Genomic DNA, 23,046 nt, shown 5'->3' with positions numbered 1-23,046 from the left:
GCACTGTCGCTGTGAAGTCCGGGTAGAAGGAAAGGGCATTACCTTGATAATTAACATTTCCTTTTTGCCTTGATATCCGGATTACAGTGTCTCTATCTCTGTAATTGAGTACGCGAGCAATAAGTTGCCTAGGTGGTGCACCCGGAGGCGGTCGTGTTGCTAACGATCGGTGGGCCCTCTCCACAATAAACATACTGGACAGGGTGTCTTCTCCACAAAGCTCCTTGAACAGGTTTTCGACATACGTCTCTAGGCGCCCAGTGGCGTCACTAGGGGGGTGCGGGGGGTGCGGACCGCACCGGGTGTCACCCCATCTGGGGGTGACACCAATCTAGTTAGTTAGCCTGGCCACTAGCTGTTGAAGCGCACACCACCCCGCGCCACGCACTGTGCACCGCACCTCACCTGACCAGAGATCATGTATGTGAATGATCGTCACTGGTGGTGCGATGCGGATGCGCGCGGCGTGGCGTACACACAAGCTGGCACTGAATTGAGTGAGTGCAGAGACGAGAACAACTGCACATCGTCAGTAGTACCCACTGGGGGGGGTCCGTTCCAACTGAGAAGTAGAGGCTGGCTGGCTGCAGAGCGCACTGGTTAGCGGGCAGCGGGCGGCAGGTGCACCGGAATCATGTGCTCGGCTCGCTGGCTGGCACAGGCAGCACTAGTCAGAGCGCACCTTCAGTCTGTTACAGTGGGGCTCAAATTATATCATCTATGTTCTGTCCCCTGCCAGTAAATAATGTTTGCCGACCCGGAGGGCCGGTCGAGGGATCGTGCTGGAGCCTGTGTCTGACGGGAGTACAGGCAGAGTGAGGCTGCTGCTCATCGCAGCTGGACAGGTCTCTGCAGTACTAATGGGCCCCTTTTCGGTCTTGGTATACAGACTCAAGCCTTAAAAAAATGGAGTAAAGTCGAGACAACACCCTCAGAGAATCAAAGAGCAGCAGGACCACTAATGTCAGTCATGCACAACAATTAAAAGTGCGGTCGTGACCAGTAAAAAACAGACCGGAGCAGGTGTCTCTGTGGAAGGAAGGTAGGCCCAAGAGAAGCGGGGAGTACAGAGGGTTGCTGGCATTTTTGGAACAGTTGAACTTACCCTGCGCAAGCTAAGGCTGAGTAAGAGCAGGTGCGTAGCCCTGTTTGCCAAAACATTTTCATTTTTCATAACGGATATTTAAAGGCAAGGTGACATTTTTCACAACTGTGTGAAAATGGCGCTTCATCTGTATTTGCAATTTGTAAAATGAATCAAAATTAACGTTTTCAGATCAAAACAAACAGTGCAACCTGGTGAGAGAGAGATGAGAGGGCTAGAGAGAGCGCATGAGAGAGGAGAGGGATAAAAAGAGGCAGAGACAGGAGAGGGATAAAAAAAGACAGGAGAGGGATAAAAGGATAGAGAGAGTGTGCAAGAGGGGGGATGGATAAAGACAGGAGAGGGCTAGAGAGTGAGTGTGAGAGAGGAGAGGGATAAAAAGAGGCAGAGAGAGGAGAGGGATAAAACTAGACAGCGAGAGGAGAGGGATAAAAGGATAGAGAGGAGAGGGATAGAGAGAGAGTGTGCGAGAGGCGGAGAGGGATAAAAAGAGACAGGAGAGGGATAAAAGGATAGAGAGGAGAGGCATAAAAGGATAGAGAGGAGAGGGATAGAGAGAGAGCGTGCGAGAGGGGGAGAGGGATAAAAAGAGACAGGAGAGGGATAAAAGGATAGAGAGGAGAGGGATAGAGAGAGTGAGCATGCGAGAGAGGGATAATGACAGGAGAGGGATAGAGAGCAAGTGCTTGAGAGAGAGGAGAGGGATAAAAAGAGACAGAGGAGAGGGATAAAAAGAGACAGGAGAGGGATAAAAGGATTGGAGAGGGATGAAAGGATAGAGAGGAGAGGGAAAGAGAGAGATCATGCGAGGGGAGAGGGGAATAAAGACAGAGCAGAGGTCTAGAGAGTGAGCGCGTGAGAGAGGAGAGGGATAAAAGGATAGAGAGGCGAGGGATAGCGAGAGAGAGTGTGTGAGAGGGAAGAGGAATACAAAAGAGGAGAAGGATAAAGAGAGAGGAGAGGAATAAAGAAAGAGCGATAAAGAGAGGGAGAGAGCGAGGGGCAGGGATAAAGACAGAAGACGGATAGAGAGCGTGTAAGAGAGAGAGGAGAAGGATAAAAAGAGAGAGAGGAGAGGGATAGATAGAGCGAGAGCATCGTGGTCACACACAGAGGAAAGCTTGCATTGTGAGATATAGTTGCCGTAGTAGTTTATTCAAAAGTTTATTCAAAAGACTGACGTGTTTCAATTGGAAGCAGGCAGAGGGTGAGATGGTGCACGCAGGGGGTGAGATGGTGCAGGTGGAGGGGAGATGGTGCAGGCAGAGGGGACATGGTGCAGGCAGAGGGTGAGATGGTCCATCCGGTAAGTTGTGAGGGGGTGACACCATGAGTTACCCGCACCGGGTGACACCAGCCCTAGTGACGCCACTGTAGGCGCCCCACATTAGTTGATTCAGGAAGCTCCAAAATGCATATATTATTGCGCCTCGAGCGTGCCTCTAGGTCCTCATTCATCGTTTTGATGACCTCTAACAGTTCCATTTCCGATGTTTTTGTTTAAATTTTTTGGAGGCCATCTTCCGTGTTCGAGATGCGTTGTTCCGCTTCCCCAATGCGCAGGCCTTGCTTATCCAGTGTGGTGGGTATTGTTTAACGCTGCCCTATTATCGTTGATTGATATAGACTCATGTAAATAGCCGCCAGGGATTTCTCCAACGTGGTTGAGGCTGAAGTGGCACCTTCTAGTTCTGAGTCCGAAGCATGCTGGTGTTTCCCCGATTTGCACAGCTCGAATGTTAGCCTCGGTTAATGCTTATCTGGTTTTCCCATGGCGAGACGGTAGCGTGGAGGCAGGATCCCAGCAGCAAAGCGTTTTAAGTGTTTTTGAGCAAGCAGGCACAGCAATGTGTGCCCGAGGGCTGCCAGATTTTCACGCGGGTCGCCACGCGCCGGCTGGAAGTCCCACTGATGCAAGCTTGCAGCAATGTTACTCGAGGTGTGTGTGCGCTTTTTGGACAAGTGGTAAGCCCCAGAAATCACCTTGTCCTTGTAGCGCGCACCCCCCTACTGCCTCCGCTATTTAAGGCAGTCTGTGTAGCATGTATCTGCACAGTATCTGCAGGTTGTAAAGGCGCTTGTGCTTTGCAATGTGCCACTCACCATTATCACAATTAAGGTCCGTGCCTCATCTATAGCCCCAGTACTTCTGCTGGTACAATCAGCCTTATCACGTCCTCCACCACTGTCACATATGTGCATCTGTGCACTGCATTTGCTGGAAGAATCAATGATGCATGTCCCTGGGCGGTTCGTGGTAATGAGTAGCCCTGCCCAGCTGCTATAAAGCGGTCTCAGTATTCCGCTCCCACGGTGCGCTGTGTGTCTCCAGCCGATGCACTCGAGGAGGCGCTGCCACGTCCCGCCCGCGGGGTCCTCAATGCGCTGTCCCGCAATCGTCCTCACGGTCAACCATCCTGCTCCCAGAGCGTGCAGCTCACCTCATTGCCTCAGAGCCGCTGCACAGGATCCTCCGACGCCGTCAGTGAAAACAGCAGGCGATATGGAACAGCTCTATCACTCCGGCTGCATTCGTCTGAACGCCAAGCTGAATGGAGGACTGTAGGACTGTAGAATCAGAAGTTAGCAGCCTCGCAGCAGGTACAGCCGCAGCTCTATCCGCGAACTCCGGTTCACCAGAACTTGGGTATGGGAGCCGCCATGTTGTTTCTAACGTGGTGTCTAAGTGAGCCGCAGATCACCGCTCTTTTATCGCTCGTTATTGCCGCAATTTCCTCAGCGAGCAGTCCTCTGGTATCAGGATGCTCGGCGCTGCATCGCACTCTGATCGATGGCGTCAGGAACACAGGATTGTTGTAGGATTATACCGGTGGTCGGCGGAGCTGCAGTATTATGCGGCCATCTTGCCACGTGTCAAGCCACACTTACATCCCCCCCTCCTCGGGAGTTCGTGAATTGGAACCCATTAATCATGTCAATAAAGATGAAGCTGTCCTAAGGACAATCCTGAGTTTTCTCCAAAGGTGGTCTGCCCTTTCTTTGGCCACCAGACCACTGAGTCTATTTACACCCCACACTCGGGGACAGTAGCTGATAGGTCATTACACCCTTTAAATATCAAGAGAACATAATAAACACCATAATCCGCAAAACAAAGCAACTGTTTATTGCTTGGCAAAGCCTTACTCGGGAAACCCCATTTCCAAGGGTGAAATTGCAAGGTGGACAGTTATGTTTATATAGACATGCTATCCTAAGGCTAAGTACACACTTCATGCACTGCCCACATGTTCACTGAGCACCATTGTGCCGACATTCAAGCCTATTAAGAGACTTTAGTTGGCTTAACAGTATTTAAAACTTTATTCCAAAAATCAACATCACCTGCTCCCTAGCAACAGCTTAATAGGAGTATGCTGCTCCTCACTCTATGCAGAGCATGTGATTTACAGCAGCACATGCTGCAAAATGAACATGTTACTTTTCCTGTAACCATCTGACTGTATCGCGTAATGCTGTAGATCAACATGCACCCTTCCGTCTCCCTGAAAGCGCGCTGTCATCAAATATGTTTATCACAACTTGGTCACAATGCACAGTACATATTTCTGATTTTGGTTCACTACACTCCTCTTCCATCTCTCACTCATTGTGGAAAAACAATCTGAGGCTGAGTCTCTTTCCTGATGTATCGTGGGCTAAGGGAGGACTCACATGATATGATGAGACTACATCTTCTTTGAAGAAAACCAACTTACAGATTTCCATGCCCAATCGGGTACGTGAATTGGGTTTTTAGAGTTCAGAGCTGGAAATGGGTTTAAACCTAAGGGGAGTTATAGGGTATTGGGGAGTGTTTGATATAACATTTTAAGGCTTCACATATGTGTTTTTAAACAAAAGTATGGGTTAATGGAGTTTCTACAATTCAAGGATGGGTAGTGTGGGGTGTAATGGGTATTTAGAGTTCAGGGTTGAGAGTGGCCAGGGGAATTCTATGGTTTTGGGGAGGTTTTTAGGGTTGAGGGATGTGCTTTTTTTAGTTATTGGGATTTTTAGGGTTCACAGATGGGTAATGTTTTAGATTGAGTTTTTTAAGGGCTCAAGGGTAGGAATGGGTTCAGGGTTAAGGGGAGTGTTAGGTTTTGAAGGAGTGTTTGGGTATACAGTTTAAAGATTTTTTTCTAAGGTTACACAAGTTCGCATTCAGCAGTATCATACTTGAAATAATCCAAAATAAATATTACATAAAATATTATTATTGCTGTGATTATTTCTAATATTTGTATTCTAATTACTATCTATTATATGTATATGTATCCATACACACGCACACACTCACACATATATACATGCACATACAATTTTCTCTATATATTTCTTTGTGTGTATGTACATTCAAATATATAGTTAAAATAAAGTTACCTTCACTGATTCGAATTAAAGGCACTCCTGATGTAAACTCCCATTGTAAAGGTCAATCCATCAAAAAACATTTGTACAGTGCACAGCTGCTTCACCAGAAGCATCCCGGCTCTCAAGGCTAAGCAAGACTGATCAAAAAAACGAATACAGTTTAGGGGTTTCAATTCTTACTTGAAAATCGAGACAGAGGCAGCTCTGCGAAGGCTAACAAGCTTGGATGTCAGGATTGTAAAGGAACTCCCTCCTTGTCTAGCCTTAGTGAAGGTGCTCCTGTTGTACTTACTGCGATGTAATGATGCCAGATGTAAAGCGTACAAAGTAACAACCCCTGTTCAGTGGCGCAACGGAACTTGAGCGGGCCTCCCTGCAAGGTACGTTGAGAGGCCCCCTCAGGACTCAGGAGCTCTCCAGCCAGGGTACTGTGCTAAGGGGACCCCCTGGAGCTCGGGGGACCCCGCACTGTGGGAGTATGTTACACCACTGCACCTATTCAGCTTAGTTTAGTGGCCATTCCAGAGGTTAGTCCATCTAAAGAGTTCTGAAGTCACTTAGGCGCATTCATGAACAATATGTCTTCCACCTTAGAATTTAATATACCCTTTCTTATCATGTCATATCTGGCCTATACTGGCCAAGATACTGCAGTTCAGTTTCTAGGTCTACACCCAGACATGCATGCCAAGGTACTCATCACATCTTAGTGGTCCATTCCTCTGGGCTAATATGTTTACCTCTACTTCTTCAGATAATCCAAGGATCAGTCAAACTTGATATCTCTCAGTTTTCATGTGTCAGTCTTGGTACTTATCACAGTATGCTCTGTGCTGTGATGCTTCATGGACCGAAAGAGAAAATGGGGATTAGTTCACCGGGTATGTTGCTTGGAGGTCCTTTTGTGTATTCCAGACTTCGGATTCTTACCACCAACATAAAACTTTCACCAGTTTATGATCTATGTTCATGCTACTTGTTATTAAAATCCCAGCTTGCTTGCAAACGCCCTCCATATCAAAACGTTCTGACTTTTTTCTGTTCGTAGCTTGGAGTGTGAAATTGAAGTTCCTGAGCGGTTATCAGTGTCTTATGATCGACTTAAACATTACAATCTTGTAGAGCGATGTGTCTCGATACCGGTCAGGGAGGCGACCGAAGAAGAGATCACGTTGGTTCACAGGTACTGTCTGCTTCTGTAATTCTTTTCCGTCGCTTTGTACTGTTTCCTTGTTTTCACTCGCAATGATTTGCATCCCCAGCCTTTTTTAATCTGCACTGCTTTATTTGGCTTGGTAACATTTTTATATTTCTATACATTCATGTTTTTAGGAGTACACCAGTTGTTCTACAATATTATATTAAGAATCATTTAAAGCAGTACTCATTACCTCTTTGTGGAGTAAACATAGAGGTGACCCACCATTACCTTTACCATTGTGGAACCAAAATCAGTATTGCTATACAGATTATATAATTCATTATGGTACTGTCTCAAAAAGGTTTAGATTTGACACCTATGCTACAAAATCTATGTTAATACACGTATGTGGTGCACAATTTTTTGGGTAAATATTCTGTTCCTACCCATTTTTCAGTACACTTGTGAGATACTGTATGGGCAGAACTGCATGGTATTCTCATACACTGGTGACTTAAGCTTTTTATCTTCAGATTAAGAAATTCCTTTATTCAGGTGCAAAAAGCAGCATACAAGTACATTTAAAATATCATACAAATCGCAGTACACATAAAACATGTTAATTCATGTAAGAATTCAGCAAATTTGAATGCAGTAAAACGATATAAGAAATTAATGGATGTCTTGTTTCGTTACCCAACATGTGCCTATTGTACGCATGCGTACACTAAACAAAGTCTAGGTTTAGGAAAATTATGAATTTTCATATTAGTTTCTGTAAATTCTTCTTTCCTTCCATCTGAATATCCTTATCACAAATGCCTGAAATCCCCATACACATATTCTGTAAGCAGTGCCTGTAGTGCTCAATTTTCTGCATAACTTCGGTCAGGACCACTTGGTTGTACTTTAGGTGCCGAGAGAAGTGAAATGCACGTTAGTCAGTACCCAAACGCTTATTATCTTGTGAATGGTAAGCAGTCTTTGTATTGGAATTGCTCACTATTTCCACACCGATTTGAAATTCCGTCGGATAAAATACGCAGTCGTATCGGCCACTAGGCCACACTGTGCATTGGTCGGCATTCGAAGATTGCATGCCCTCATTATTTGAGATTCGTGCACAATTGGTACATGCATTCTACCCAACTTTTCCAGAAGTGTTTGTAACTTCAATTTGGACAAAATGTGAATCAGTCCTCAATGAAGGCTGATTTTATTATCACATGCCCTCAATATTCGAATTCACAAAACAAATGTCTTGAACAATGAATAGTTTGTTCCTCAAAATGAGAAACTTATTTTGTTTCTACATAATTAGCAATAATCTATGTAGGCTTCTGAGGGACGTGTGTCTCATGCACCTCTGGTAAACCTGGAGCCCTAGGGTTCCTCGTGTACAAGGAGAATTGACTCACCACTGCAGCATCAGTTGAGATAGGTTGCTATGCAAGGTGTAGTTAAACACATAAACCCTTTATCTACGTTTACACTATCCTCTCGCAAGTGAATTCATTCTCCATTGAGGTCTGGGGTAGTACACTGTTATTTGCTGCCCCGGGCAGGCAGCTCAGAAGCAGCGAGAGCAGAGGGACCCCAGGTTCTTTCAGGTCCTTCACACGTTAAACAAAGCTATTTATTAACGAAGAGGAAGAAAATATGGATAACACTCTAGATGGCTTCAGATGCTGGTTCCGCTGTTCTTTTCTCTGTCCATACAGGACATTTTTTTAAACGTTGACTCTGGTCCTCCAACTCTGAAAGGACAACTTCAGTTGTTGGCCTGTGGACTGCAAAAAACGTCAAAACATTCCTCGTGGTGGTGGGGTGTTTTCTGTTTGCTGTAGGGTGTCGCATCCATTAAGTATAGGGCCAATTTGTGGCCTTAGATGTCGCTTTTGAATAAGTACTGCAAATTTGATTAGTCTTGAGTTTTGAGGGGTGTTCCGGTTTGGTTTTGTCATCTTTCATGTACTGAGTAAGGTCTAAGATAAAGGTTTTCCCATCTTTTCCCAGTTCTTAGGGTTGAGCTTAAACCGCCCAAAAAGACCACGAGAACCTTTAAACCATCTATGCTGAGGCACTATGGAAGTTACTTTGGTTTGTCTAGGCCTATTCTCTTTGCACTTACTCCTGAATCTTTAGGAAATAGATAGTGCTAGGTATACGTCACCCAAGATGGTGGCGCCAGTTTTGACTTGAGAGAAATAGAATTCAGTCATTCATCTACCTGAAAGGTTTGCTGGGTCAATTTGAGCTTGCACGCCCTGCTGATAGACTTGCTTTTTGAGAACCTTATAATTTATAAAAAAAAGGCAACAAGAGAGGTTCATATATTGGAGCACAACACAACTGCACTGTGCAGTTAGGCTCTGGTAGAAAGTGACAGAACCACTAACAGTTTCAACAGGATCCGGACCTACACTCTCCTTATGAGAGCAACCCCACGGCTGCCCACGTTGAAGCATCGCCGTTTTCACCTAATGGATGCCAAACCCGTTCCTGAGGAAACCACATCTGAACCCATGCAATCGCTGGTATTTGGAGATGAAGGCACATTCTCTAACTGTTATGAGGGTAATGTGGATGATTGGCAGCTCGACAGGATGGGTCCAATGGCAGGGGAGAGATAGTGTGAGCGATCACTTCGCTAGCAAGCACGGGATTGTCACCCAGAGTCAAACACACACCCTAGTAACTTTGTTAATGTTTCTGTTCCTACTCTTTATCTTACCTTTCTTCCCACGTTTTATAGCATTCAGGACTCTGGTGTTGTGAAGAGGGTGCATGTGTGTTTCTGTGCTCTGAGTTTGCCACACTTTTCATTAGAACCAAAATTTCTCAAAGTGTTTTGCAACAGAGATATGAGGGTATGTTGGCCTTACTCAAAAGCAGATTTCTGTCAATAAAATGCCAACAATAAAATGCATACATCCAGTGGCAGTCTATTAGCTGGCCTCAGAGCGTAGCACAAGAGTCTGGAATTGAAGATTGCAGGGTCATTAAGTCAAGAGTACAGCACAAGAATTGTAAAAGCCCTGTGCTGGACACAAGTGCACGTGATTATGTTGTAGAGGCTGCTAGCTCATCAAAGGGTAAAGGGGCACGTCTTCGTAGAAAAGCAAAAATTCCCCAAATCACCTCCTCAGTCGCAAAACAGGTAAGATGCTAGTAGGAAGCACTGGATGCGCACTGACTAGATAGGACACTGTAAGCACTCAAGCACTGAGAGGAGTGTACTTTGGTGTGGACATTGGGTTAGGGAGACTGAAATACTGAAAGCGATGCTGTTATGCAAACACTGGATACAAAAGCCAACAAGCATTAAAATGCAATAGGTCTCGCCTTTTATTAAGTTAAAATCTTGTGCTTTGCTATACAATACCTTTAGCAAAACAAATGGCTTTGACTTAACCAAATGCGAGACCGGTTGCATTTTCAGTGCTTGTTTATCTCTACCTTTCATATTAAATGCCGTCTTTTCTCCCTCTTTGTTGCACCCTCTTCCCTTTCCTTTTGTTCTTTCGTTTCCTCCTTGGTGGTGAAGTGTGGCTCACTGGTTAGAGGCGGCAGACCTGGAAGCAGTGCTCTGCCGTGGCACTGCAGAAGGGCTACCATAGAGAGGCCTTGCGTTGCGGAGAGCTGCGCAGGTCGCCCTGTGGCCCCATAGGAGGCCCGCGCTGCTTCTGACCTTGAAGCATACTCAGCCGAGTGCAGCAGTAAGGAACCAGATATGAAACTCACCTGGAGTATATATGTCTGCCGTTTGAGATGAAACTCACCTGGATGTTTGCATCCACTTTAGGTGCTGTTGCAGTGTAAGCTGAACTCATCCAGTATATTTACGTCATCGCTGTTTTACCCACTACAGTTATGTCCACATCCACTGCACCTTGTTAGATTTCAATGCGGTAGAGGTATTTCCGTTTTTTAGTCATTGTAGATATACCTGCGCCTTTGTACAGAGCTCTGACGTAGACAATGGCACTATATAAAACTCTAAAGAATGAGGTTGGACTGCCTTGAAGTTATTCTTCTGATTTCTCTCTTCCCTTGGGGCCCCGGCGTGTCGATCACTCGGACTGACACCGGATTATACATGCTCAAGGCTCCCACAGGGAGGCGTCCAGATGCCAGCACACCGGGGTGTGCGCCTACGGTCTGCCTCAAAGCGCAGCGAGAGCCCCCCCAGCACCCGCGGGGGGACCTCCTCGGCAGACGGCGGGCGGGAGAGGGACTTGCGTTCATTAAAAAGCAGCATGCATGATCCGGGCGCCCCAAGAGCACACGCTGAGAAGAAAGCTGAGCTGTCATGTCACCGTAAAAATAGAAGAGAGTGTTGGCCTACCTACAAAGGCCACGCCAGGAGTGCCTCCAGGGCATGGACACACACCGGGCACCGAGGCTTCCATCCACCGCCCCACTCTCGGCAGAGGCTGGGGACGGCCCGGCCAAGAGCCTCCTGCAGACACGCTAATGTTTTTGTTGTTTTTCAGAGACACAGTGTCCCGGAGACTCCGTGCCATCACACGCTAGTTTAACGGACTGCATTCTGGGAGTTGTAGTTCAGGTTGATCCCAGCAGAAGCAATTTGACTCGAGTTCTAAAATATAAAGGTTTGTGATTAGAAAACATAGACTGTAATACAGTGTCAACGATAACACTATTTAAAGGGGATATATTGAAACATAATAAAAAGCACTGATAAAGACGAACAACCATATTTTTTGTCCCCTGCAAAGATTTTTATTCAACTTCACACAAGCAAAATAAATCTAGCAACTCTATTTTAGAGGGATACACTGTCCAGCAAAGAGAGTATGTGAAGCTGAAAGCACTTCTCTAACTAGATATGCGTCAGTATTTTCTTGTCAGTACACCGGTACTGGCGATAAACTTTTGCAATTTGGACTTTTTGTACACAATTCAAAAAGCATCTCCGGGGCCGCAGTCGATGAATGCAGCCAGGCGGGGAGCCGGGGCTGTTGCCACCCTACGAGGCAACCAGGGCTGACACCACGGCACACCACGGACTGGCCTGATGCCACCCCTGCACACGACCTGGACGGGGGCTGTGGGGGGGCTGATGCCACAATACGCACAGCCTGGATTGAAAGCTTGGACGGCCTCGGACTGATGGCGTAAAAGGTTTCTTATCTTCTTTATGGGGCCTTCTGTTTGGACCCATAAAGAAGATAAGAAACCTTTTACACCAGCAGTAAGTCTGGGCAGCCAGTCCAAATGGGACGGGTCTAAAAGAGAAAACAGTACGTCACTGTAACCTCTTTTCCAATGGCTGGCCACCGTTTAGCATGAACGGTGACGCCAGCCAATGGAAAAGAGGGGCGGGGCTTAACCCTCGCTAGTGAAACGTACTCTAAAACATAAAGTCTTGCCAGCGAGACTGCGCATGTGCGCAGCCTTCGCTAGCCGAGACCTTAAAAACAATACCCAAGCCCAAGATGGCCGCTTGCTAGAGTTCCTCGGAAGCCCTCCGATCCCACCCCAATAATCCGATACACTAATCCACATTATAAGTGCATATCTTAACGCCCTAAGGTGAGCGGTGCCCAACGCTGCTGCCAGGGGCAAAAACGGATGCCGGGGCCTGACTTACCCGCACTGCAATCCTGAGGCCTTCTACTCGTGGAAGCCGGGGCCTCAGGTTGTGGAGTCTGCCGACTTGTGTGCTGGGGTTGCCGGCATGCATCCTCCCCCATCCCCTGGGCACCATCCAGCCGCCGAGTAACTTTCATCCTAGCAGTCAACACTTGATCCCTGGATAGCGGAGCCAGAACTGGACCCCCGCTGCTGAGCTTACGGCGTCGAAGTAACTGTGGGCTGTGCGGGGCTGGGCCTCGCAGCAGAGCGACAGACTCGCCCGGGGGTGCTGTGGGCGGCCCCGTTTCCCTCGCTGCGTGGGCCGGCATTGTGCGTGGCTAGCGCTGCTACGGAGACGTCGCCTGTGCCCGAGTGTCTGCTGGAGTGCCGACCTTGCTGAGGGGGACGCCTGGAGGGATATATAACTGCGAGCCTCGTGGCCCGTGATCCAGTGGCTCGCGAGCCTTCGCCCTCTACCCCCCCCCCTCCCTGGAGATACTAATTGCTGCAGGAGAAGTCGAATCCTCAAGGAAGCCCATAAGAAGGTGAGCAGCCTGGGTGCTCCCACACCCCCATTGTCCAAAGAGCCTTGTCTTTCCCGACGACTGGGGGCCCCTGGTGCTGCCTCCCTCTAATTCGTGCTCTCTCTGGCCCATGCCCCTTACCAGCGGTCCTGGGCCCACACCACATACATTTCTTATCGCGACAGCCTTAGCCACCTTTGCCTGACTTGCTCCCCCTGGTTGGAGGAGCCATTGCGGAGTACGGGGAGGAAGATATCGCAACGAGAAGCACCATAGGGGAGCATGGCAGGTACCCAATAAATTGTGCCCGATTCGCCAGGGGCCTGACCTAAAGTGACTTTTCACCACTGCCTTGCGCCACCTTTGGTGTAGCGCTTACTTGCCAGTGCTTCCCTTGCCTTGTGAACTCATCCACCCTCGCCATGTCCAATGCAAAGGGCGCAAGGGCCTCCCAACAGAGCAGACTGGACCGATACACTTGCCCGAATGCCGACCTCCCTTACAGGAAAGGGGCTGGCGACAAACAGACTGGCAGCACGGAGCCAGATCCCTCGGAACCCACAATGAAAGACCTTATGGCATTAATAACCGGGGTTCGCACATCCATCGATAACCTTTCAACTGAAGTGACACTGATCAGGGCAGACCTCGCTAAAAATCGGGAAAAGATCAAACAGCTGGAACTAACCGCTGCCAGCCTAGTGGAAGATACATCGCAACTGCAGACAGACGTAAGGGAGCTTCAGGCGATCCGACGATTCGCTGAAGACAAGCTGGATGACTATGAGGGGTGTTTGCAACGCAATAACATCTGCGTCCTTGGAGTGCCGGAGAACGCGGCGGGACCTGCCGTCGACCTGTTTATAAAAAACCTGATTACCACGAAACTGCAGCCAAAGGGACTGTCCATACTGTTTGTTGTCGAACGAGTGCACAGAGTACCGGGGGGCAGCCCAAGGCCGGGTGCCCCACCTCATCCAATCCTGGCTAGACTGCTGAAATATAGAGACAGAGACACCATCCTTCAGGCGGCCAGGGACGCCCTGCCAGTCCAACTGGATAACTCCGAAATCTCCTTTTTTCCTGACTTCACTCGTGCAGTGCAAATACGCTGACACTCCTTCTTAGATGTCAAGGGACGGTTGCAAGAAAAAGGGCTCAAATACGCCATGCTCTTCCCCGCCCGTTTACTTGTGGAGATTGATGGCAAAACCAGGTTTTTCGACTTGCCAGAGGTCGCATCTGACTGGCTAGACATCCTGAAGGCTTCATCGGAGTGAATACCTTTAGCTCTCTGAAACGCAAGTATCCTATGACCAGTTTGTCTCTGGCAATACCAAGCCTCACTTTTATTTTTGGTCACAAACTCGCCCGCAGATCTCTGACTTTTGATAACATTGAACTGGGCACATGTCTATTTTAGTAGCCAATGTTTCTTCTATAATATGATTGTCAATATGCACCTAAATCCATGACGATGGGTGGGGAGGGCAAATGGGGCAGGAGGGCCTCCCCCCACGTTCTTCTTTTAGTCACACAGTTGGCCGACAGGCACTCTGCATTTTTATATATGGGCAGTTCTGAGCCCAGAGTGCAGGGAAGCAGGGTGGGGGGTGGTTGGGAAGGGTTGTTTTTTGCTGTTTGTTGTATTATGTTCTATCTCAATGGTACAGCTTCTGCTCACAATGTAACCTGTTACTCGCCACGCCCAAATCCATGGGGACACAGCGTAACAAGGAACTCAAAGTCCTAAGCTGGTATGTTAACGGGCTGGGGGACAGAATCAAAAGAACGATGGTACTACAGCTTATCAAGAGGTTTTCGCCAGACATTGTGTTGCTCCAAGAAACCCACCTTATAGGCAATGTATGTAAGGCAATGCACAGGTATGGATACCACATGGTGGCACATGTAGGCTTCACGTCTTGCTCAAGAGGGGTGGGCATACTGCAGAGGAAATCATTTCTTATCTGTCACATCCACGTATCTAGATGACCGTGAGAGATACGTGGGGATCACAGGCACCTGGGAGGGCGTTACCTTTACTCTCATTTCCATATATGCGCCGCCAGGGCTACAAGCCGCAACCTTCGCAGACCTCCGCGCCATATTGCTAGCGTTACCAGAGGGGCACTTGGTATTGGGCTGTGATTTTAATTCAGTCTTGTCGGGCTCTCTAGACAGGCAACCTCCTCGCTCATTACCCAAGCGCACACTCCTTTCCTAGATTTTTAGAGCCGATTGGTTTAGTGGACGGCTGGAGAACTTACAATCCAGACAAGATCCAACACACTTTCCACTCTGGGGCTCACAACAGCCTTTCGCGCCTTGACTACATAATTGTCCTGGCCCCACAGGTCTCCACCATTCACGAGATCCGACACCTGGCCAGGGGAATATCAGACCATTCTCCCCTATGGGTCCACATTGTTCTTGACCATACACAAGTGGGACGTGTTGCACCTATCAACCCCTGGTACCTCAAAAACCCCAAAATTTGTAAAGACCTCAAAAAATCCATAGACAATTACTTCCTGGAAAATGAGGGAACGGTGGAATCCCCCCAGATGTTGTGGGAGGCCTTCAAAACCATGGTTCGGGGCCAGGCCCTCTCTCTTACAGCGGGATCCAAAAAAGACAGGGTTTAAGCCATTTCAGTGGCCGAGCAAAAGATCTACTGCCTCGAACAGGAAATAAGCACTGACTTCACCCTGGAAGCCCTTTACTCACTTCGTTGTATCAAGACGAATATCGGGCTCTGGTCACAGACCATGCAAAGCTATTGGGGCAAGACAGACTAGGCCGTATCTACGACTGGGGAGACTAGGCCGGGAAACTAATCGCCTTGCTTGACCAGAAAGACCACGCTAGTAGACTCGTCTCAGAACTTAGAGACGCTGACGGATCCCTCATCACAGACCCCCAATCCATAGCCAAACACTTCGCAACACACTTCCACTCAGTCTGCAGCTTGGTGACGTCCTACACAGAGTCAGACTCCTCGGACCTCATCAGAGATATCTCACTCCCAACCCTCTCTGAAACTGACTGGACTTTCATTGATGGCGCCCTTACCACGGATGAAATTGCATTGGCGATCCAAACACTCCAATTGGGCAAGGCTCTCGGCCCAAATGGAATTCCAATCGAACTCTACAAGCTCCGCCCCGACAAATTAGCCCCCTATCTGAAACTCATGTATGAAGATAGCCTTGAAAAAAGAGCACTGCCCCCCGATCAGAGACTCGCCACTATAGTTGCGATCCACAAAGACGGAAATCCAAAAACAGACTGCGCCTCCTACCGCCCTATATCCCTTCTTAACGCAGAACCCAAATAATTAGATAAAATTCTCGCCAGCAGACTGTTAGGATCTGTTCAAGGCAAAGAGCCTGTCCCTCTTCCTCACAATGATGTGGGTTTTAAATAATGCAGTAACGTTTTGTGTGAATTGTTTGGAATACCACATTGTATGGTTCTCACTATTACACAATGCTGAAATTGTATTTGCCAAGGTTTGTTTTATGCTGTCTCAGTTTGCTTGAAATTGTAAACCTAAACCTTCGATCCAAAAGCCTTCATTTACATATGAAAGAGCGCTGCACGTTTCCTAACTGAAGTCCTTACAACGAGCAGCGCGTGTGAGCCCCACCCGAAGTCATCTATAAAAAGCAGACCGGTGCAGAGACACATGCTTGTGCTCGTCGGATTCCCAGCTCATCTGAAGGTCCTGCTCCATCCCGCATTCTTTCACCTGCACCAGCTAACCTGAAAAAAGCGCCAGGAATCCTTTGTTCTTCTGGAGCTCTGCTTCCGTCGCAGCTCGCATTGTCTTCCGGCGTTTCTCCTTCCGAGTGCCTCTGGGTCCTGCCTGGAGATTTTCCCTACCATTTCCGGCGCTTTCAGGATTCCGGTCCCCAAGGAAACCGGTACCACTGTCGTGTTCCTATCTAGGACCCTAATTCGATATTCCCGATTTATGCCCTTGTGAGGTTCTGATCAATGTCCTGACAACGGCATAAGAATCAGATTCATATTCAGTAATAGCCCATGCAATCCGAAACACAGCACGGCTACTCCCATCGACTCCTAGAAAGCACAACGCGTTCTTTAAACAAACCAAGCCTTCAGCAGCCCGGGAAAGCCCCCCCCTGCTTTTGTTTTGATTTGAACAAGAACTCCTGAAGTCCTGCAAGAACTGTTAGTTCTTGGTGACGTCTTATGTCCAACCTTACGTCAAACCCGGCACCTTTCAGGTATAAAATACCAACAGTTGCCTTAAGCAAACACACAGTGGTTTGGAGCAAAGTGGCCATCTACTTGCCCGAGAGCCCAGCTAATGCGAGTGCCCGCGGAAGCCGCCCCTCCTGTTTGACACACTGAGAGAGATGCTGTCTTTTTCTCCAGCCGAGAAAATCCAGCTCTGGTGTTTCCAGCCTACCCTTGCGGGTTGCTGGGATATCGAGTCCTGAGGAAAGAGATACCAGACCTCCCACATTCGAATACCAAGGTACGGAGTTGACTAAACCCTTAGGAGAATTCTTGATGCAGATTCTTGGCAAAACAATCTTAACCAACTTAACTGAACATTGCTACTTACTTGTCCCTTCCCGAGTATTAGGCTTAGGTCAGGTACACTGGGGTAGGCTTAGTTAGAAGCACCAGTTGAGTATTTTAGTCAATGTATTTGTGTATGTATATATTTTATCCATCCATTTTATCCATTTTAAAGTATCATATGGCTAAGAAACCGTATCCATACTTTTACAGTATTATTTCATAATACTACTTTTACTTTATGCACTTTACTTTATTTATGTATTGCAATTGTGGCAATTCACTTCTCTTGTATGAGAAAGAAGACTGCTCAATAAATAACACCTCTTTATTGAAAATGCCCGTCTCTCTATTTCTCTGCACTCTGGTGAAACTAAGTATGCACTGATGACTGAGTGAAATATCTGTCTATTGTTTTCACACGACTCTAGAGAGATACTCTTATTCTGAGGGAGCAAAGTTGTCCTGTTTATGCGGTTGTCGGAAACTGAATCCCTTCTTGTATGAGCCAGGGAAGGTTATCCATCCCTCTTCATTCAAGAAAGTTTCCAGTGACCTCTGAGCTAGCTGGCGCAAACCTAAATTAAGTTTAACATAGTCATTAGAGACCTAGATGACCTCAGTCCTACGTCTACACTGCTGTTTGTTATTCCAATGCGTAGAGCCTATTGGGAAAAAAGGAACTACACTACATGGCGCCCAACGTTTTGTAAGGCGATAATCTAACGCAAGACAATAGAGTAACTCAGTCGTGCTTTTTTCACACAGAACCCTTTCCCCGTATAAACTCCAATAGACGTCTGAAGTGGGTGTACGGTTAATATCCGCCAGAACTTAGTAGGATGAAAATCCTATGTATTAGTTTCTGGGTTTGATCAACGTTGATGGATACAGTGTTCCAAAATATTGTGCACCTAATCTTTGTTTCCTTGAAACTCGATCTGCAACAGAAAACTTTCAGTCAGTTAAATGGCAGAAAGTGACGAAGAAAGGGAGCGAGCAAGACTAGCAGCTCGACTCTTTGAGGAAGACACAAGTCTTCATGAAACCGACCCGGATGCAATACTCATTCCGGTAAATCTAAGAAGAACAATAACTCTAAAACTTATAGAAAATGGCCTGACACCGCGAGGTGGTACAGTTATATTCGTGATAGAGGCACACGAATATCGGAAGACAGAGGTATTCTATTCATGGATACACTTTCCAGCAGCACACGGTACGACAAAAGACTTCCACTATTATAAAATAGAGGAACCTCCGGATGAATACACTCCTTTCGAGGAGATTGAAATCCCACTAAAATACCAAGAGCACCTGCTCTGATTTAAAGGCGCCCTAAAACATAATGATCACATCACCAGGCTCGGTCCACTGGGTAGACCAGAAGAAACGGGGCCGGTCCTATTCAACTATGCAACACACCCAGACTACGAAATAATGTCAAGCGAACAACTCCTAGTTAAACTAAAAGAATTAACAAAGGCATATAGAGAATTAGTTCAAATAGCAAGGGGTGATGCAGAGAACCTCCAGAAATTGAAGGATACAGATACAGCAGCCCAACCATTGGAACTTGCCAGAATCATAGAAAAATCCTATGAAGAGCTAGGAAGAGATAGTTTGGGTGGAAAACCGATAAAACCCCAACTAACTTAAAATCCTGAAAAATCATTTATTAAAAATAATTTAAAGACTCCAAAAAAGAGCTGGGGTGGTAATAAACAATCCAATCCCAGGAAAAAAAGTTTCCAGTCCAGAGGAAGGTCTCCTCAGCGTAGAGAGAGATCTCCCCAAAGGGAACCCTCTGAAAAAAGATACAAATTTAGAGATAGGGATAAAATAAGAAAACCAGACAGATACCAAGATGTTGATACACGTCCCTCTAGATCATTCCCACTGAATCCTTCTCGATCTTCCTCACAGAAATTGGAAAGAAGAGGACGATCAGAACACAGAGAAGAGCACGCCAAGTCCAAAGACAAGGAACCTGCTCATCAAAGTAAAAAATTACAATTTCCCAGAAAGAAGGTAGCAAGTATTAAGATTAAACATGCCGAGAATTCTGAGGACACAGCTGAAAAACAGAGAGTGGGCACAGACAATGTTAGACAGCGGAGCAGAAGTGACCATAGCTCACAAGACCCTGATGAATCTTCTGGAGACAGTGGACACGAATGAATACATTCAAGTGGAAACTGCAGACACACGAGTTGGTGTGCCCCATAAGCTATATGAAATAACATTACGTATAGAGGGAGATAAAAACAAGGAGAATAAAAAGTCTCTTTTGGGAAAAACTTTCAAAAGGCTATGACATTCTGTTAGCTGAAAAGGACTGGCCACCAGAGTTTGTCAGGGAGTGCCCTCATGGCGAACAAATGATTATGCCTGCCTTCTCGAATCCTATCCCGAATCATAAAAAATGTACTTATGCAAGAAAATGGGCAGTAGCCCAAGCTCCTGCTTTATACAAAAATCATGTGGGATGGGATGAGGACTCACCTCACCACAAGATCCAGTTAAAAAATCAGCCCACTGCACAAAGGCAGTACCCAGTTAAACAAGAAGCTAAAAAACAAGTCAGGGAGATCTTAGATCAACTTGAATACCAAGGGGTGATCGAAACATGCACCTCTCAAATGAACAATCCTTTGTTTCCTGTCTCCAAGCTAGACGATTCGTATCATCTAGTTTTGGACTACAGACACCTAAACTCCTGTTGTAAAACATTTGCAGTGCAAAACTCACATAGTGCAGCACTAATGAATAACATAGTGCGAAAAAGATATAAAACGACACTAGACATCTCTAATGGATTCTTCTGTCAAAATATTGCTCCAGAAAGCAGGTATTTGACCGCTTTCTCAATATTTGGATCGCAAAAACTATTTTGCCGACTCCCACAGGGATCCAAGAATAGCCCAGGATTATTCTCAGCAAGAGTAACAGAGTTACTACAAATATATGATGATGAAGCATTATCATATGTCGATGACATCTATCTCACAGATGATGATTTGGAGACTCACTTAAGAAGGGTGAACACCATAATACTTGGACTCGCCTCAGAGGGTTACAAATTCAACTTTAAAAAGTCACGAATTGCCCATTTAACTGTCCTATTTTTAGGTTATGAATTATCAAGTGAAGGCAAAAGCCTGGCAGACAATTTCTTAGAGAAATGTGCTATACTCCAAGCACCAAAAAACGCTGAAGAATTTACAATCACTACTAGGTTTCCTGAATTTCGGAAGAACATAAATTCTAAATTATGCTGAGAGGGTTAAACCTCTCTATGAATTAAGAAAACTAGATTTCTAACAAACCAATTGGACTCAGAAACGCACAGAAATTTTGAGATCACTACAAACAGGTTAACTAAAACAAAATTGCAAACACGTGAGAACACACGCAATCTTGTAATCTGAGTCATCCCAGGAAGATGCGGATTCACATACCCAACCTCTAATGAGGGAGAAACGGTACCTATAGCTTACAAATAAGACTTGTACACTGAAATGAAATTCAGCTCCACAGAAAGAATTCTAACTGCGGTTAAAACTGCTGTAGCTAAAGAAAAAGCCCTAGCCCAAGGCAGAAGAATATCTGTTTTTTCAGCAGAATCAGCCCTTGAGGCGTTAACAAGTCCTCGTAACTTGGTTAAAGGAGTACTAGATCCAGAATGGATAGAATGGGAAACTTCTTTTGCTACAGAAGACATTAAATACTATTTTGACCCAAATTTGAAAAAACTAGCTGATCTAGTATATGAACGCGAATATCCTCTGCCAGCTGAAATTCTGCCTCTAGAAAAATATACCTGTGTAATCTACATGGACAGATTCGCACAACACTACGATGTAGAAAATAAATCCTATGATGCAGTGTGCGCGATTGTTAAAGGTCGCTGGCGCTCTGGTAAATTCAAACCAATGATTATCAAAACAGAATCACTCAGGAAATGTTCAGCTCAGCGAGCTGAAATAAGAACCTTAAAGATGGCGTTTGAAAATGCCGATCGCGAATTCTCCCCACACTAATAGTGTGCGATTCGTATTTCTGCGTCAAATCCTATAACAGTGACATGCAGACATGGATCAAAAACGGTTACAAAGATGACACCGGTGCCACAATTAAGCATAAAAAGCTTTGGGAACAAGTAGTTCTTTTACAGAAAGAACTACGAAAGACTCACGTGATACACGCATTGAGTCATCAACGTGATGGCGCTCACGTTGCAGGGAATTCATTGGCTAACACAGCCACATCGGAAGCGGTTCACCCGGCTTCCGTAGCCAGTAAAAAGCGTTCAGAAAAACACATAGATGGAGAAACAATGCTAGCGGTGAAAGCCTCATTAAAGGGCGATTATTCAGCACTACCTCTCAACTATCCACTCAGTAATACATATAAAATTGATGCAAACTCCGTTCCGTTTGCTCGAATCCCTGGAGTGGGGGATAGGGTAATTCAAAACACGAACCAGAGAATCTTCTTACTACAAGAAGCTCATATGGGGTTGGGTCTGAGGCACCAAGAGATCCTGAAATCTCTGATGGAACTACAATCGGAGTACTGGTGGCCGGGAATGAGCGTAGATAGCTACTATTTTGCAAAGAATTGCAAGGACTGCAACAGAGATCGCAGTTTTGAACCGGTCCAGCCTGTAGCCCAGATACCACTACTAGAGAGCATCAGGCTCTCTATATCGCAGAAATCCAGCCGGAGAAATGCATCCCCATAATAATTAAGACTAAATTCACTTAAAATGTAGGCCCCAGCGCTGTTATAAAAGATTTGCGAGTCTTTATCGGCACATACGCAATTGGCATGCTACATTCTGATTAGGGTCCTGCGTTTAGCTCTCGAGCTTACAAAGAGGCCATGAACAGTATGGGCATCACATTGCTGTATTCTTCTCCCTTCCATCCTGAGGGAAATGCAGTTGTGGAAAGAAAAAACCGGGACATAAAGCAATCTATAACGGCGAGGGTATTAGGTTCGGGTGATGGATGGGTCAAACATTTAACAAGTGTCCAACGTAGTCTTAATAATCTGCCAAGAAACTCTCTAAAAGGTCTCACTCCATACGAACTATTGTTCGAAACTAGAATGCTTATTCAGGACTTAGATAGTCATACTTCAGTGGTAGAAGTAAAAGCTTTGATATCAAAGATCGTTTGGCTGTTTTACAGGATTTAAATGAAACCAGAAAAAACCTGAGTAATATAAAGTTGAAACAACAGTCGAAACCCACTGAAGAAAAACCACCTGTCCCAGCAAGACCTGTCTGGTTTCCAAAGATTGGGGATCTGGTCCGAGAAAAGATCGCGGTAAAGAAGGAATTTGGGCATTCATACAGAAAAGCAGTACCTGTCTTAGCTATCAACGGAACAAAATCAGTAGTACTACCGCCCCTTGCTGGTAAAAAGGAGAACCGAGTTTTATCCATTGACCTGGTAAAACCACAATCATGTGGCCAATAATAAGTAGTAGGCCAAGTGGACTCCCAAGAAATAGCAGAATACCAAAGTTTGCTACAATCCAAGAGGCTCATGCTGAGAGACTAATCAAAATTGAAAAATCTGCAATGAATAAAAAAGGACTATGCAATAATGCCATGGAACTTGTGCCTTTTGAAACCCAAATAATAACAGTTCCTCAAGAAACACCAATCTACAATGATGTAGCTTCAGAATATTCTAATGAAACAACGAAAAATGCAAAAGCAAATGAAA

At 46.0% G+C, this 23,046-nt stretch overlaps 1 protein-coding gene across 2 annotated transcripts in view; it reads left to right on the top strand.

Annotated features, from left to right (window-relative positions):
• HDAC10 (histone deacetylase 10) overlaps window positions 1-23,046 on the top strand; it is a 502,554-nt gene that overhangs the window by 95,320 nt on the left and 384,188 nt on the right. For both annotated transcript variants that reach the window (XM_086967401.1, XM_086967398.1), the window contains one exon: window positions 6,531-6,665. In XM_086967401.1, coding sequence (XP_086823527.1) covers window positions 6,531-6,665 — 135 coding nt within the window. The remainder of the gene's footprint in view (window positions 1-6,530; window positions 6,666-23,046) is intronic.

The sequence above is a fragment of the Lissotriton vulgaris genome, chromosome 1_1 (genome assembly GCF_964263255.1).
Source record: "Lissotriton vulgaris chromosome 1_1, aLisVul1.2, whole genome shotgun sequence".
NCBI classification, from domain to species: domain Eukaryota; kingdom Metazoa; phylum Chordata; class Amphibia; order Caudata; family Salamandridae; genus Lissotriton; species Lissotriton vulgaris.
The sequence above is the reverse complement of the archived record's forward strand: the minus strand, read 5'-3'. Positions and strand labels throughout refer to the sequence as shown.